Source organism: Solanum lycopersicum, chromosome 11 (assembly GCF_036512215.1).
Source record: "Solanum lycopersicum chromosome 11, SLM_r2.1".
Classification (NCBI taxonomy): domain Eukaryota; kingdom Viridiplantae; phylum Streptophyta; class Magnoliopsida; order Solanales; family Solanaceae; genus Solanum; species Solanum lycopersicum.
The window spans coordinates 57,689,511-57,704,816 of record NC_090810.1 but is presented as its reverse complement, the minus strand read 5'-3'; the positions used below and the strand labels follow the sequence as shown (position 1 = coordinate 57,704,816).

General features: G+C 36.7%; 1 protein-coding gene across 2 annotated transcripts in view; it reads left to right on the top strand.

Moving 5' to 3' along the window:
• Positions 1 to 15,306, top strand: part of LOC101265610 (uncharacterized) — a 29,276-nt gene that overhangs the window by 12,562 nt on the left and 1,408 nt on the right. For both annotated transcript variants that reach the window (XM_004250944.5, XM_026028407.2), the window contains exons 7-21: positions 3,183 to 3,272; positions 3,415 to 3,501; positions 3,719 to 3,802; positions 4,775 to 4,894; positions 5,051 to 5,082; positions 5,182 to 5,314; positions 6,303 to 6,758; positions 7,498 to 8,039; positions 8,111 to 8,174; positions 8,289 to 8,391; positions 8,571 to 8,746; positions 11,818 to 11,940; positions 12,307 to 12,377; positions 13,047 to 13,109; positions 14,263 to 14,335. In XM_004250944.5, the coding sequence (XP_004250992.1) occupies positions 3,183 to 3,272; positions 3,415 to 3,501; positions 3,719 to 3,802; positions 4,775 to 4,894; positions 5,051 to 5,082; positions 5,182 to 5,314; positions 6,303 to 6,758; positions 7,498 to 8,039; positions 8,111 to 8,174; positions 8,289 to 8,391; positions 8,571 to 8,746; positions 11,818 to 11,940; positions 12,307 to 12,377; positions 13,047 to 13,109; positions 14,263 to 14,335 (2,217 nt within the window). The remainder of the gene's footprint in view (positions 1 to 3,182; positions 3,273 to 3,414; positions 3,502 to 3,718; positions 3,803 to 4,774; positions 4,895 to 5,050; positions 5,083 to 5,181; positions 5,315 to 6,302; positions 6,759 to 7,497; positions 8,040 to 8,110; positions 8,175 to 8,288; positions 8,392 to 8,570; positions 8,747 to 11,817; positions 11,941 to 12,306; positions 12,378 to 13,046; positions 13,110 to 14,262; positions 14,336 to 15,306) is intronic.

Below are 15,306 nucleotides of genomic sequence, written 5' to 3'. Positions count from 1 at the left end.
AAGGGCGGAACTTCATCTTTAGAAAACAATTAAATGATTGGGAGATTCAAAGGGTAGCAGATTTTTCAACACCATTGGGCAATTTAATGGACTGGAAGGAGGTCAGGACATTTTGTGGTGGAAAGGCAATCGAAAGGGCAGTTTTAAGGTGGGTTGTGCATACAACTGGTTGAACCACACCAATCAGCCTCAAAGTCACTGGCCATGGAGAGGAATCTGGAAGTCAGAAATTCCACTCGAAGTCGCATGTTTTGTTTGGTTGTTAGCCAAAGAGCTTCGTCTATGTTGGCTATTCTTGAATTAAACCTGAGCCTCATGACCCTTTCCTGCATGGGTCCATAACTTCTCATCTTGCTTGGAATTTGATTCGTTATCAAAACAATAGGTACGTTTCTTGTTTTGTTAAGAACCTCTCCGTACTTGGCGTCTAGCCTGCACTCCTGTCCATCTAGTACCAAAAAGCCTATTCCTTATGACTTCTAGGCCTCTTCTAGGCCCACGGAACTCCCTTTGCTTTGTATCTGGATCGACTTAATCAATGAGAACCACCGCGAAATGCTTCTGGCATGCCAAACAAGGTAAGCGATCAATTCTCTTTCCCAAAGTCAAATGCTACTGTACTGAGCCAAAGCTTCATGCCCTTCTTGAATTGCAATCATTGAGTTCAGATTCAGAGTTGACTGAATGGCTTCATCTTAATGAATAGAAGAATTCCCTCTTAGGGTTGGTTAAGGGGGAACTTCTGTCAATTCCATGACTTGACTGACTTCAAACTGGAATGAACCATCCAAGAAATCTTTCGCCCTAAGTAAGGTCTAGCTTGCTTTCTCCCGGGATTCTCTTATATAGCCAACCAAGCCAGGGGAAGGGCTAGCCCAGCTATTCGATTCGAGCTATAGAGAAAGGCCTAATTAGACCAAGGATCAGATAGGCAACTGGGTTTCGGTTTCAAAAGGGAGAAAATATCACTAGAACGAGGTTCAGTTCAAATCGGGTGGAAGAGAGCGGTTTAGTGGAGTCCATTGCATCAAGAGTATAGAGATTGATTGGGCCCAAGGACCCTTTTAGCAAACCAGGAATATAGTTAACAAAAAGGTATCTAAGTTGCTCCTGACTCAAGACAACATAAAGAAAAGGGGGATACCATTATGTTCTAGATGTTTCTTTTGTGGGGAAACTGCCGAGACAGTTAATCATCTCTTTCTACACTGCAAGATCACAAGTCAACTATGGAGGTTATTCCTGAGTCTTTAAGGGTATGTCATGGACCATGCCTGCTAAGATCACAGAAGCAATTTAGAGTTGGGAGGAAGCATGAAAGCAATCCTAGAATAGAGACAGATGGAGAATTGTCCTAGCATATGGTGGGCAATATGGAAGGAAAGGAACTCTGGAGCTTTCAATAGTGTTGAGAAAAGTATGCAAAAAGTCAAACTAAATTGTCTTATGCTACTTTGTTTTTGGTGTAATCAATTATACTTAAATGATACTATCTCCTTAATTGATGTACTAGACTCAATTTAGTAAAAGATAGTAGAATTTGAAGTATACGTTGTAAATACTGATCGGTGTACTGACTCTTGAGGAATAGACAGTTGCCATTTAAAAAAAAAAACAAAAAAAAAAACAAATGTACATATCTATACTATTACGAAAGCATGATGCTCCAACATGAAGTTTTGATAATTTTTCCCTTCATGCGTGTATTATATGCTGGATAAAATTGTAGTTATAATTAACTTTAACAATCTTCAGCATTTCCGTTTATTCATTGGATTACCTTTTTAATTACTTAAAAGACCTCTTTATTTCCTTGTATAGTAACACTAGGAATGCGTTAACATTTTAATGATGAGAACAACATTATTTCGTTGTATGCTAACATAATAAAAGCAGTAAATATCTTTTCACAGTTCCAAGTTTTTATTCCCTTGTTGCAATTCCTTAAGTTTGCATTAGAAATGGGAAATATTCAAAGTACACACTTTCTTGTTTTTCTGAATATTTATATTAATATAAGGTGTATACTTGATTATTTTTTCTTGAACATTTAAGTGTGTCTGACTGTCTGTGTGTATATATACGAGTCTTGCTAACCTACTACTACATGAAGGTAGCATTTAAGCATTGTACCCATTTTTTGTTTCTCTTAAATACACCTTATAATACATAGTCAACACATTAGTGAACCGCGTACTTTTGTCTTCCATCTTAAAAAACTAAATCTAGCTTTCTTTCCTCTCCATCAGGTTGCTTTCTACTTTCTAGTTCTTTCCGCCTCCTTTTTTTCCTTTTGCATTCCCATATTGAAATTCTAGGCAATTCCAATTCACTTAAATATTCCCAAAAAAAAAAAGGAATACAAAGAATGATTCAAGGCCTGTTGATGATTATGGGAAGGAGATTGAAACCCATTTGGTCATATTCTTTTTCTCAGCGAAGAACTATAACTAAAAGAATCCCAGGCATCGAGAGATGAGTTAGTTGGGCCTTCGATTTTCAAGAACAGAGAAAGGCAACAGAAAATAATGGAAGACGAAATAGAAGTGACGGTCCATAGTAGGTTTTATGAATAGTCTATGAGAATTGTTGAATGGTTTTCTTTTGGGGTTATATTCATTCAGTTCCAAATAAGTCCTTGTGCTTGAGTTCATGCTACGAAATTTCACTTTCGACTTTTTCGTTTATAATATTTGACAACGTTTAGTTCAATGTAACATATAAATGAAAAACAAGCAGTAAGATGCGTCTGCTTCTTCAGTGTTAAAATTGTACAAATGCACAGATATAATTTCTGTGAAATTTGAGAAGAGCCATTGTTGGAGTCTTGGAGATAAACTTAGTCATACAGTCCTTGTTTTTCGTCAGAACTCAGAATGGCTATTTAGGAGTGGGAATTCTAGAGAAGCAATGGGAGGATTTTGATGAAAGATAAAATGGCCTTAAATTTAATGTGTTGGCACAATTATAAGGGTATTTTGGTGAATAAAAAAAATGGAACATTGTTATCCTACTACCTTCATGTAGTAGATGTGTAAAGTTGCTCTCCTTTTTTCTTATTTTCAGATGGGGGTGTTCTTATTCATCTCTCTTTGTGATGTACTAGTTTTCCATATAGAGTCTAAAATTCCCTCCTTTTTTCGGAGTGTAATGATTCTTTTAAGAATTGTTTGTCTTTGTAGGATGTTCTTCCTGTCCTGACTGAGCTACGCCATGCACTAGACATGCAATCAACACTTGAAACTCTTGTCGAGGAAGGAAGATTCTCAAAGGTCCATTCAACTTCTGATATTACTTAGGGTAGCATCTAGCATGACATCTTGTGCATTCTTCCGCCTAGTGATATAGTTCCTTCTTATGGTTTATCATGTTTGCTATATGATCATACCATATGTACACTCAACGAACTTGCAGGCATTCCAAGTACTATCTGAATATTTACAACTTTTGGATACACTGTCAGAGCTTTCTGCCGCACAAGAGATGAGCCGTGGTGTTGAGGTAACTAATTGGATCCCTTATCTAAACAAAGAAAAACTTCTCTTATTTTGAGAAACTCTTTTGCATATCTTCTCCTAGATTTTACACTTGTTCACCTAATTTTTCCCCTTCCTCTTCTTTGTGGTTGCTTTTTCTCATCTTTGCTTGTGGTGGTTTTGGACCTTTTCATATGTGAACAACTTGGTCATGCTCTTTGATATTCACAAAACTTTTGCAGGTTTGGTTAGGGAAAACTCTTCAAAAGCTGGATTCACTTCTATTAGGAGTGTGCCAGGATTTCAAGGAGGAGAACTATGTAACTGTGAGTGAATCAGCTTTCTTCACATTATAGATTGGTAAAATATCATTGTATTTATTTTCTTTCCAGGGTACTGATTGGTAACTGGAAAGAGAATGGGGAGACAGACTACTTGTCTATTCAAAATCTATTTTGTATATGCTGTTCTCTCATTCTTCATTCCTTTCTTTTCTCCTTGGTTCTGCTCTTGTAAATGCACAAATGATTAACTGGTCTTTCAATTTCTTGAATCACTGTTTATGTTGGCAAATGCCTTGATATTTCTGTAGAAGCTCTCTCTCTCTCTCTCTCTATCACACACACACACACACTCACTTTTCTTCTGGGGGGGGGGGGGGATATGCGCCACCTAAGGAGTCGCTTGGTGAAGGTATAAGGATAAGAATCCCAAGATAAGATATGGGATTATTTTATCTTATGTTTTGTTATATTTTTGTTTCCGGTATAAGTAATCCAAGAATAATTTGTACCACCATTTTACACATTCTATGTGGGATAACAATCTTGGGATAAAACAACCAAATGACAATTATGCCCTTCTCAAAGCTCTTCTCCAAAGTCCATTAAGAAGGCCCAAGTAATAATTGGTAACAAAAGTTATTCCAAGTTTATCTAGTACCAAACCAAACACATTTTTTACATTATAACCTGTATATCCCATTTTTATCCAATGAACCAACAACGACACAATGCCTAGTGAAATCCCACAAGTGGGGTCTGGGAGGGTTGAATGTACGCACTTTATATATCCACAAAATAATCCCATTATTGTTGAATCCTAGTATTATAATCCTGACATTTATAATTTTTTCTCAAACCAAATGACTACTTAAGCTTCTTGCTTCAATTGCTATTGGATTTAGAACAAATTCACTTGTAATATACCTTTTGGTTTGAAAGGAGTACATTTTCCTCTCTTCTTTTAAATTGTGACTCTGGTTCTATTTTTCATTGTTGTGTTTGCACTGATCTCAGGTAGTTGATGCTTATGCACTAATTGGAGATGTCGCTGGCCTTGCTGAGAAGATACAAAGTTTCTTTATGCAGGAGGTTCTATCTGAAACCCACTCAGCGCTGAAGACTACTGTACAAGAGGTGTGTTGTATTCAGTTTTGGGGGATATATGGCTAAAGTACTAGGTATACAAGGACTAGAGTTAAGCTTAGTTTGCATACCATTTTTGATGGAGGAGATTTGAAGAAAATTGAATTTTTTATTTTATTTGTTTAAAGACAGCTCCTCTTGTTGCAGGATCTGGATAACAACAATGTGAACAGTTCTAGGTACATATTTTTCATGCCTTTCTACTTCCTCCACTAATTGTGATTTTCTTCTCAGTTCTCTCTCACTCTTGATTTGTCATTTGTGTCCCATTTTTTCAGGCTCACGTATAGTGATCTGTGCACTCAGATACCTGAATCCAAGTTCAGGCAATGCTTGCTAGCAACATTAGCTGTACTTTTTAGGTTGATGTGTTCATATCATGCAATACAGAGCTTCCAGCCCGAGGATAAGGTGTGTATAGTGATGATTAATTGTTTACTCCATGACAGGTTTTAAGTGCTTCATGTATGCCTTAGGTGTATGCTTAGACAAAGGGGAGCCTTGGAGTAACGGTAAAGTTGTCTCTATGTGAACTGTAGGTCATGGGTTCGAGCTATATAAGCAACCACTAATGCCTTAGGGTAGGCTGTCTACATTGCACCCCTTGAGGTGTGGCCCTTCCCCAGACCCTGCGTGAACGCAGGATGCTTTGTGCACCCGATTGCCTTGGATGTATGCCTTAGGTCCAAATGTATAAGTTCTATTAGTTCATGGTGACTGTAGGTGTACCTTGTAAATTATTCCATCTCTGCATGGTATTCTTTCCTCTGTACTTGTGGTTTCTTTTGGGAAGAATGGTGTACCATACCATTTTTTTCTTTTTAATTAAAAGTAATCATTTTAGCTGCTAGAAGAGTCAAATTTTCCTCAAAGTTTATGCCTTTCCATAGGTAATGGTATCTTTTCTTATGATGACAATTTTGCGTGGGCAGCACCCTCTTTTCTAAAATCCCATTACTTCACCTTACTTGTTTCAAGATAAGGTTGATATATACCATTTCAAAAAAAAAAATAAAATTTGCTTGCTATGTGATGCTTTGTTGGTTTTTCCTTCGTGAGTCTGACTTATGAAAGTTGCGTGAATACTGAATAGTTATCCATTTTCTCTCTGTAGAAGGTTTATGGTCCTGTCAGGTTGTACCTGAAAATAGAATATTTATGGTAAGAGTTCAGTAGAGAAGCTATTCCAGAATGAATTTTGATGAAACAGGCTTGAATTTTAGTTAGTAACTACGTAGACTATTATGTCTGAACTACATTAGAATAGCTCAAGCCTGCAGAACACTTCCTTAAAACGAGCAGTCTGCCTCCTCCCCCTCCCGGATATATTAAGTAAAGGTTAAGATACAAGACTAGGAATTGTTGACACATTAACCAAATTTTTTGTGATTGACAACAGGAAGATATTTCGTCACCAAGCACAGAGAGAGCGCCAACTTTAGCATCTGTTGAAGACCCACCAACTACTTCTGTTGCTTCATCCGACACTGCCATGCACGGTTCATCCAACATAAATTATAGGGTTGAAGAGGCAAGGGATGATGGAAGTACAGCATCAAGCAGTGGATCCCCCTGGTTTCAGCTGAGGAAAGATGCTACGACCTTTGTTTCACATACATTACTTAGAGGTCGAAAGAATCTTTGGCAACTTACAACAAGTCGTGCAGCTGTCTTGCTTTCTTCACCGGCTATTCATTCAGCTAGCATCCATCAATTCTTAACAACTTATGAAGATTTAAACATTTTTGTGCTGGCTGGGGAAGCTTTTTGTGGAAGTGAAGCAGTTGAGTTCAGGCAGAAAGTGAAATCTGTTTGTGAAAGTTATTTAGCTGCTTTCCATCGGCAAAATATATATGTAAGTTAGACTTATACATGCGTTTATACCAAGACTTATACATGCAATTATACCAGTATTATGCAGAACTGTTTGTATTACGGCCCCAGGGGTGGGGGATGAGAGTTGTAATGAATGGTCAAATAGTTTCATGTTAGTGATTGTTTTTAAGGGAAGAGGCAACGCTTTTCGTTGAGATTTTATTAAGTCGCATGTGTATAATAGATAGCCCTGTGAATTGGTCTACGTCTGAGTACTTCTCTTTCTTGGAAGAATGACCTGTGGAAATTCATGACAAAAAATATGGACTTTTATAGTGTCTGGAAGATATTTCTTAGACCCTCAATTTTCATGTAATGTTTTTTGTTATTTGCATAAAATATAATTGTTCAAGCCTTTTTTTGCCTGAGAGTCATTTCTGCAAGTTCATCCATGAAAGCTCATCTAAGCTAGCAGTCAGTTACACTTTATTTGTTAGTATTGTAATGACAGTGAAAAATTGTGCTTGGTGATCTTTGTACTCAACCTCAAATTCATGAAAATGTTCATCATCTGTACCGGGGCTTGTGTTTGGAGAAATGGGGATCGGTTATGCAACCTAACTCATTTAAGCTTGTTCTATATGAAGTCATTGTCAGGTTTAAATTTAATAATATGAACATTAAAGACCCTTCATTATCTGGAAAAAAGAGTTATCCTATCTGTATTTTACACCTCTAGGCTCTACTCAATAAGATTTTAAAAATCATTCCTCATACAGGCTCTCAAGATGGTGCTGGAAAGGGAGCATTGGCTGATATTGCCGCCAGAGACGATCGAAGTAGTAAGCTTCGCTGGGCTTGTCGGTGATGGAGCAGCTTTGATAGTTTCATCTGAGACCTCTCCGAATACTCGACTGCTGCAAGAACGCAAGCCTGTACATCCTATCCAAACTAAATCCTCTAAGAGAAATGGATTTTCAAGTTGGCTTAAGGGTGGAAATCCATTTCTGCCAAAACTAAATGGTAGTTCCAGGGAAAACTTGGAGTCTTGTTTGCCTAATGGATCTGCAATGCAAGAAAGTGGAAACTCCAATGAAGATTCTTTGGATAAGAGTTCTTTGAGAAACAGTGATGTAAATCATGTCAATGGGAATACTACTTTATCAGAAGATGAAAATGAAGATCTTCATGCTGATTTTATTGATGAAGATAGCCAACTACCTAGCCGGATTTCTAAACCTGGTCATTCAAAAAGTCGTTCTTCACATTGGAACAATGAACAAATAAAAGAGCAAACAGGATCATCACTTAGCCTCCTGAGGTAAATACTGCTCATACTTGGATATGCTGATGATGAAGAATTCTGTCAAGCTGAATATTAATGCAACACAGGTCACTGGATAAATATGCAAGGTTGATGCAGAAGTTAGAGATTGTTACTGTTGAGTTTTTTAAGGTACTTTTACTGCCTTTGGATGTCATTTATCTCCAATTAGATATTTCTTTCTGTCTGGTGACTTGCTTTCATGTTCTTTTCATCCTTTTTTTAAACAAGTGGTTTCCTCAACAGGGATTTTGCCAATTGTTTGGGATCTTCTTTCACTTCGTCTTTGAGACCTTTGGTCACCAAAGTATTCATCCAAGTGGAAAGGCTGTGACTGACACGCTGTCGCGTAAGTATTTGTACTCATTCACTTCCTCCAACACTCTCAAAAGGAATTACTTGTGATTCATTCTTCTATTGCAATTTTTTCTTTCTTGTAAATTTTTTACCTCATTCATTTTCTTGTATATTAAAATTTTGGTCTGCCTTTTACCCTTTATAAAATACCTGTTTCCCTCATGGTCCCAGATAGACTGAAGACTGCATTATTACGAATAACACACGATTGTGACCAATGGATGAAACCCCAGTCTCAATCATTTTCTTCCTCTTCTCCCTCAAGCTCAAGTACATCATTTTCTCACATGGATGTCACTCCTACCAGCCCACCAAGTTACTTAACTGGTGCATCCCTGGGACTGAAGGTACTTACTTCTGTACAAAAGTAAGGTTTACGGGATACGTTTTTTTCCAAATATCTGGTCCACTTTTATGATACAACTGTACTTGTACTGGTATTGGTACTTGCTTGGTCACTGATCTTTCTCCTCAATTCTTTGCTTGTGGGTTTGGGATGTTCTCCTGAGTCCTGAGAATACAATTGAACTTTTACTTTCATTTCCATTTTAAACCCCATATTGTTGTCCAATCTCCAATATTTGGTGTGTCTTGATATGTCTACTTTACCTTTCCACTGTGTTTAAACTCCTACAGGCTTCATGTTCCCTTCAATTGTCAAATGAACGGCAATGAGTAATGATGTGTTACAATTTACTTCACTTGTGTAGTCCTTCCTTATAACAGGCTTAAAATCATGAAATGGTATTGATTTGGAAGCAGAGTTAACTATAAATGGTCATAAAAACTTAATATGTTCTTGCGAGAATACAACTAATGAGCATACACTTCCGTCTTGCTAATTTCATGTCCGTCTTAAAGCTTCATCATCATGTTGTAATATTTGGCATGCCTTGATCTGAATGCTTCACCTTTCTTCACAGTATGTTTATATTACTACAGGCTTCATTTTACCTTGAATAATGATGTGTTATAATCTACTCCATTCATCTGTGTGGTCCTTCCCTAATCAAGAGCTGTAGAGCATGAGAAGTTATTAGTTTTGGTTTTGAATCAGAGTTCAACTAAATTTATTGTTTAAAAACTTTATGGAGTTAAGGGTGCCATCTATAAGGCATGGTGTAGAAGTATTTTTTGTTAGTTGTTTTTCGGCTGCTAGAAATATTTGAAGACTTTTTCAACCATATCGGTGCAGATTTCTTTGATTGTCTGATGCTGACCTGCTTCAGTACAATAAATGCTGCCTTGCCTAAGGCTAAACTAAGTTTCAAATCACCAACCCTCAACTTGAAAAGTATGAATCAACAACAATCAATCAACTGTGTGTTGATAAAATAATGTTGGGTTGGCTCTGTATCCATTTTGATCTTTTCAGGTCCATTTTGTTTCAATAGTAAATAATTTGTCTTTTAATGCTAGCAGGAGGTTCTTCCCCCAACGCTTTGGTTTAGTGGTAAGAGTACGTGATGTGTGGGTTAGGCACAACATAGATTTAAACTCTGCTGTGGACAAAAGCCTGGTATTTAAGCGGAGGAGGGTAGAGGGATGAGACTAGTGTTGTGAAAGGCGCTCGCCTTTCGCCTTTGGCCATAAGGCGAGGCGAGGCGAGGCACTTTTGCCTATTTACCTTGAGGCGAGGTGAGTTGAAAATGGCGAGCTTATGGCGCCCTTTGGCGACTTTCTGCGACAAGGTTGGGCCGCCTTTTTATTCTTTTTATTTTTATAATTTTTTAAAGGTCTGATTTATAATTAAAAGCCAAAATTAGGGTTTTTGGGGAACATTCCACATTTTCGATTGCCTCCTCTTCTCCTCAGTCGCGAACCCTTCGTGTTTGCCTCCTTTTTGCAAACACCGACTTCACGACCTTCTTCTTCAACTGACTTCGCGGCTACTGCTTCTTCGCCGCTTCGTGACTGCTGCCATCTACGTTTCTTCTTCTTCAGTTCTTCTCTTCTTCTTCTCTTCTAATTCTTCTCTTATTTTCTTCTTCTTCTTCACTTCTGTGTTTTTCACGCACTACTGTGCTCTGTTTTCAGTGTGGTAGGAAACAGGGTTGTTCACTCACTCGGTGTTTTGTTCACTATTAGTTTTTAAATTTAAATATTTGTTAATATATGTTATTGCTATTAAGATTTTGGATATTTATATGTGCAATTAAAATTTTTAATTTTTGGTATTAATTGGCGCCTTAATTCAAAAAGGTGAGTGCCTCGCCGCTCGCCTCGCCTCCTGGCAAGGCAGGCCCTTGTCGACTTTTGTCACCTCTCGCCGTCCAAAACACTGGATGAGGCCATTATCTACCGAGCTTCAAACCTCCACCTGTCCGCGGGAATTTCTCGGTTATTAGAAACACACTATCAGGAGGTTCTGTAAAACTAGATGCTCTCTAAATCTCAAACTTATCCCACAGATAAACAGGTCTCTAACTTGAGTATCGAGGCTCACAGACATTGAACCTTTGCAAGTGTAGAGCCTGAATATCAACTGCTTTAACAGCCTATATAAGTGAAGCAAACTATGGCTAAATATGACATTTCCCTTTGCTGATGTTTGAATCCCACAATAATCAAGCATATTAGCTACTGCCTTATAATATTTTCTTGATCTAGCTTTTGGGATTGAGTTAGACCCTAAATTTATTTTTTTAGCATATTAACCAATCAGACAGTTTCTAGATCCAAATCTTTAATCTGTCAAGTATTTCCATGTGCTTGACTGAAGAAAAAAAAAGAAGAGAATCAGATCAGCATATGAGGTGTGTTACAAAATTTAGAGAAATTACTGCCCAATACCTATGGGCCATCTAGTTTACAAAATATATTCCCAGTGTATATGCATACTTTATACTTATATACATATAATATACATACTTATACATACCTATACATATAATATACATATGTATAGACACCATACACATCCGTATGTTGTGTATACGTCGGCCATTTTTGGTAAACAAGATGTCCTTATCGTATATATTGGTAACTATTCCAAAAATTAAAGTATCCCTTTTCTAACAATGTAAGCTTTGGAGAGTTATGTTAAAAAATAAAAAGTATCCCATCTCTACCAGTTTAAGCCTTGAGACTACGTGGTAATGCAATTCAAAAGGGTGTTAGAAGTGTATGGGCCGTGGTCTCGTTTGCATTAAGCAAGCCCAAGGTCCACTTTCTTAACAACTAATTTGTTTTAATCTAGTATTTTGGGTAGGATTATGCATTTTTATTGGGTAAGGGTGAAACAATCACAAAGAAAACCATAAAACTCTCCTCTAGGAATATTTTATGAATGTAGTTTTTGTCTCTCCTTGCTTTAGCAGAATGCACATCATCTGCAGATTGTTGTTCTCGTGTACAGCTATTTTATTTAACAGTTCAAATCTTTGATTATGTTGAATGTCTATCAATATTGCTGCAGGAAAGATGTGCAGGTGCTGACACTATATATGTTGTTGCTCGGGTATTACATAGATCTAAAGCGCATCTTCAGTCACTGCTTCAGAATAATGCAGCACTGGTTGAGGATTTCTATGTGCATTTGGTATGTCTTTTTCAGACTTCCGACTGTTGTAAGATAATTTCCTAGTAATTGTCCTGATTGTTGATGTATGTAGAATTTTGTAGTGAGCTATTGGTTCACTCTGTATGGAAAAGTGGTGTAGGATTCTGATAAAACTAACACAGCCACGCAAAAATGATAGGCATGATATCATTTAATGTACACATGAATAGTATAAGCAAGCATTTAATTGGTTCTTTAACGTATTTGTATGTGATAAAGCAATGAAATGTTGTTGACTGTGTCAAGTTTGATCAAAGGACATGCTTACATTACGTTATTGTTTGATTTCATACTTACAATTTAGAACAATTAACTGATGAAATGTTTCTTTCTTGTCTTACATAGGTGGATGTTGTACCGGACCTTGTTGATCATATTCATAGAACAACTGCTAGATTACTTCTCCACATAAATGGGTGAGATATATATCCTTGCTCTATTATGTTTTGATAACTGGTGTACCTTGCTATTACGAAGGTGAATGATGTTGATACACTCTTCTTTAGGAGTAGCTGTCAATCGTGATGTATGAAGTTTTTGTGCTTTAACTGTCTGTATAGTTTGAATGGTGTTTTTTTTTCCTCATCTTGTCTCTTTGGTTTGCACTGGAATTTTAATAATGAGATGTGAATAACCAAAACTCTATAATGGGAATTATTTAGCCTCTATGGAAATCTTGACTTCTGAGTGTCTGTAAAGCGCTTCTTCAAGTGATGGATCTTTATGTTTTCATGCTGTGGCTGAATCCCTCTTCACCTCCAAAAAAAGTAAAGAAAAAGAAACGTAACTTTTGGTCCCTAGAAAATGCAGCAAAACTCATGAAAATACTTGGTATATTAATTCCGACTATCAGAAAAATGGGAATTTGGAGAATACAGGGGCATAGTACGAGGACTTATATTACTTGCCAGCGACTGTATTCCCAGCACATGTTGGAACTTGGTTATCTATATATTTGTTGTAGTTAGACTTGTACATTATTTTTCTTTCCAACTTATATTTAACCTAACATGACAATCGCAAAGCTTAAGTGCTTAGAGAAGCTTAAGTGCTTAGAGTAATGTTGACTGGAACTATTTAAGCAGGTATATTGATCGGATTGCCAATGCTAAATGGGAGGTGAAAGAGCTTGGAGTAGAGCACAATGGGTAAGTACTGAAGTCTTCTTCCTTTCAGAATTCATGGAATGGTTACTGAAATCTAGCTTTTATATGTTTTTCATCGTAATTGGACTGCGTGTAGAAAGTGTTAAATAGTGTGGAACATTGAGGATGGTAAATATTCAATAGTTACCGAGAAAATAGCTAAGGCAGTACAGGAACTTAATTGTGTTATCAAGGTTGGATTTAATCGCGCTTAAGATGGAAAATGTGTTCGATGTGCTATACAGAGAATTGAGAAGGCTGAACTTTTAACATGTTTGTGTCAGAAACTTGATAGTTTCCATTTTTTTTCACTTTTCTATATTAAAAACTTGCCATCGAGCATATTAAAGATACTAACACTTGCAAGGTTTAGAATATGTGAGAAAATATATGTTTAAATGTTCTATTACTATCAAAGACACATAAAATATTACCGTCTGACATTTTTGTGTATTTTAACCTTTTTAGTAACTGGCTACCTCTTCAATTCACCAACTATATATATTGCTGACTCTATTGTATTTTCACTATTTGAGGAATTTAAAATTGCTCCATTCTCTGCAAATCGTTTGGAAAAAAGAAAGAAAACAAAGGAAAGGCTTGTTAACCTGATGATTGTATTGTTATGGTATTGTTGTGTTACTTCTGTATCTTTTGGAGATAGTAAGTTTTCCCATGGTAGATACGTTAGTTGTAGCTCCCCAATGTAGAAACTAAACATATATATTTGTATGAAGTATCATTTTTTTTCTTATTAGTTGCAAACAATTTTGATTCGTATGCAACTATGGTCCCCATCAAGTAGTGGAACTAATACAAACCTAACAAGCTTTCTTAAATGGGAATGCCGATGTAGCACATTATGATCAACATGATTATGCACTTCTCAACTAGCTTGGGGTTGATACTTGCTTGTTGTTTTAAATTTGGTGCTTATTATAACCAAAAAAGTTAGCTACTTTGGAGTTTTCTACTGTTTGATTTCTTGGTGAACTTCACTCTATTTTGTCACAATATACTGATCTTTTTATCGAATTGACCATAAGATTGCCTGCTCTCATTTAGCTCTCTCTCTCTCTCAGCACCTAACCGAAAAGAAAGTACCATCAATATTCGTCCATTTGTCCCCTGGTCTAATCCACTTTTTGTGCTGCAGATATGTAGATCTTTTGCTTGGAGAATTTAAGCATTATAAAACAAGGCTTGCTCATGGAGGAATTCGGAAGGAGGTAATGACCACCAACTGTTAAGAGTTAAAATTGGTGGTGGAACATCATATGTGTTACTCTCTTCGTCCTAACTTATGTAGGCAGTGTTTGATTGGGTATGTAATTTTAAAAAAGAAGAGAAGACTTTTGAAAATTGTGGTCCAAAACAGACATTTGCGTGCTATAAACATCTCATCAAGGGGAAAATTGAAATTTAAAAATTAAATTGTTTCTAAATAAGGAAGTGTGACATTATTTTCTGGGACAAACAAAAATGGGAAGTTTGATAGATAAATTGGGACAATGGGAGTAATATTCAAGCAGCTGCTCAAACATTTTGCATGAATATTATCTTGTTCTTTGGTCAGAATCTGGATAGTCAACTTCCACTCTCCTTTGTAGTTAGAACTTAGATCATTCAGTCATTTCTGAGATCATAAGTACGCTAGGGAAATTCGGGGAGTAAACACGTGAGCTGTGGGGTCTGCAACATTTCATATGAAACTGAGGTCATGGAACTGTCGTTCTATGTTGTTTGCAAATAAAGTTTGCTCCTGCACCTAACACTTTCTTCCCAATCCTCTTTCTTGCTTCTGTTGGTTGAAGAGCCACAATACTGAAGTCGATCAATTTCGATCTCCTTGTCTAGTAAAGGATTAGTGATGAGCTGATATTAAAGATTTTTTTGTTCAACAATATCTCTCATTGTCATAACTTAAAGGGGAAAACCTACAAACATGTTGCACTCAATGTTCTTGCTCTACTGTGACGAAAGGTGTATTATTATGCGGAGAACCTACTCTCCTTGATTGTGTGTGTTCTCATCCATGCATCTTGAAATGAATACAGAGTAATGTCTAGAACATTTTTGAATTGCTGAAAGTTTCTTCAGCATATCTAATTCTGGATTTGTGGATACAGTTTAGAGGTTTTTTTTTTTTTAACCAATTCTCTTAAATTGATGGAGTTGTCTTAACATGTTTGAAACACCT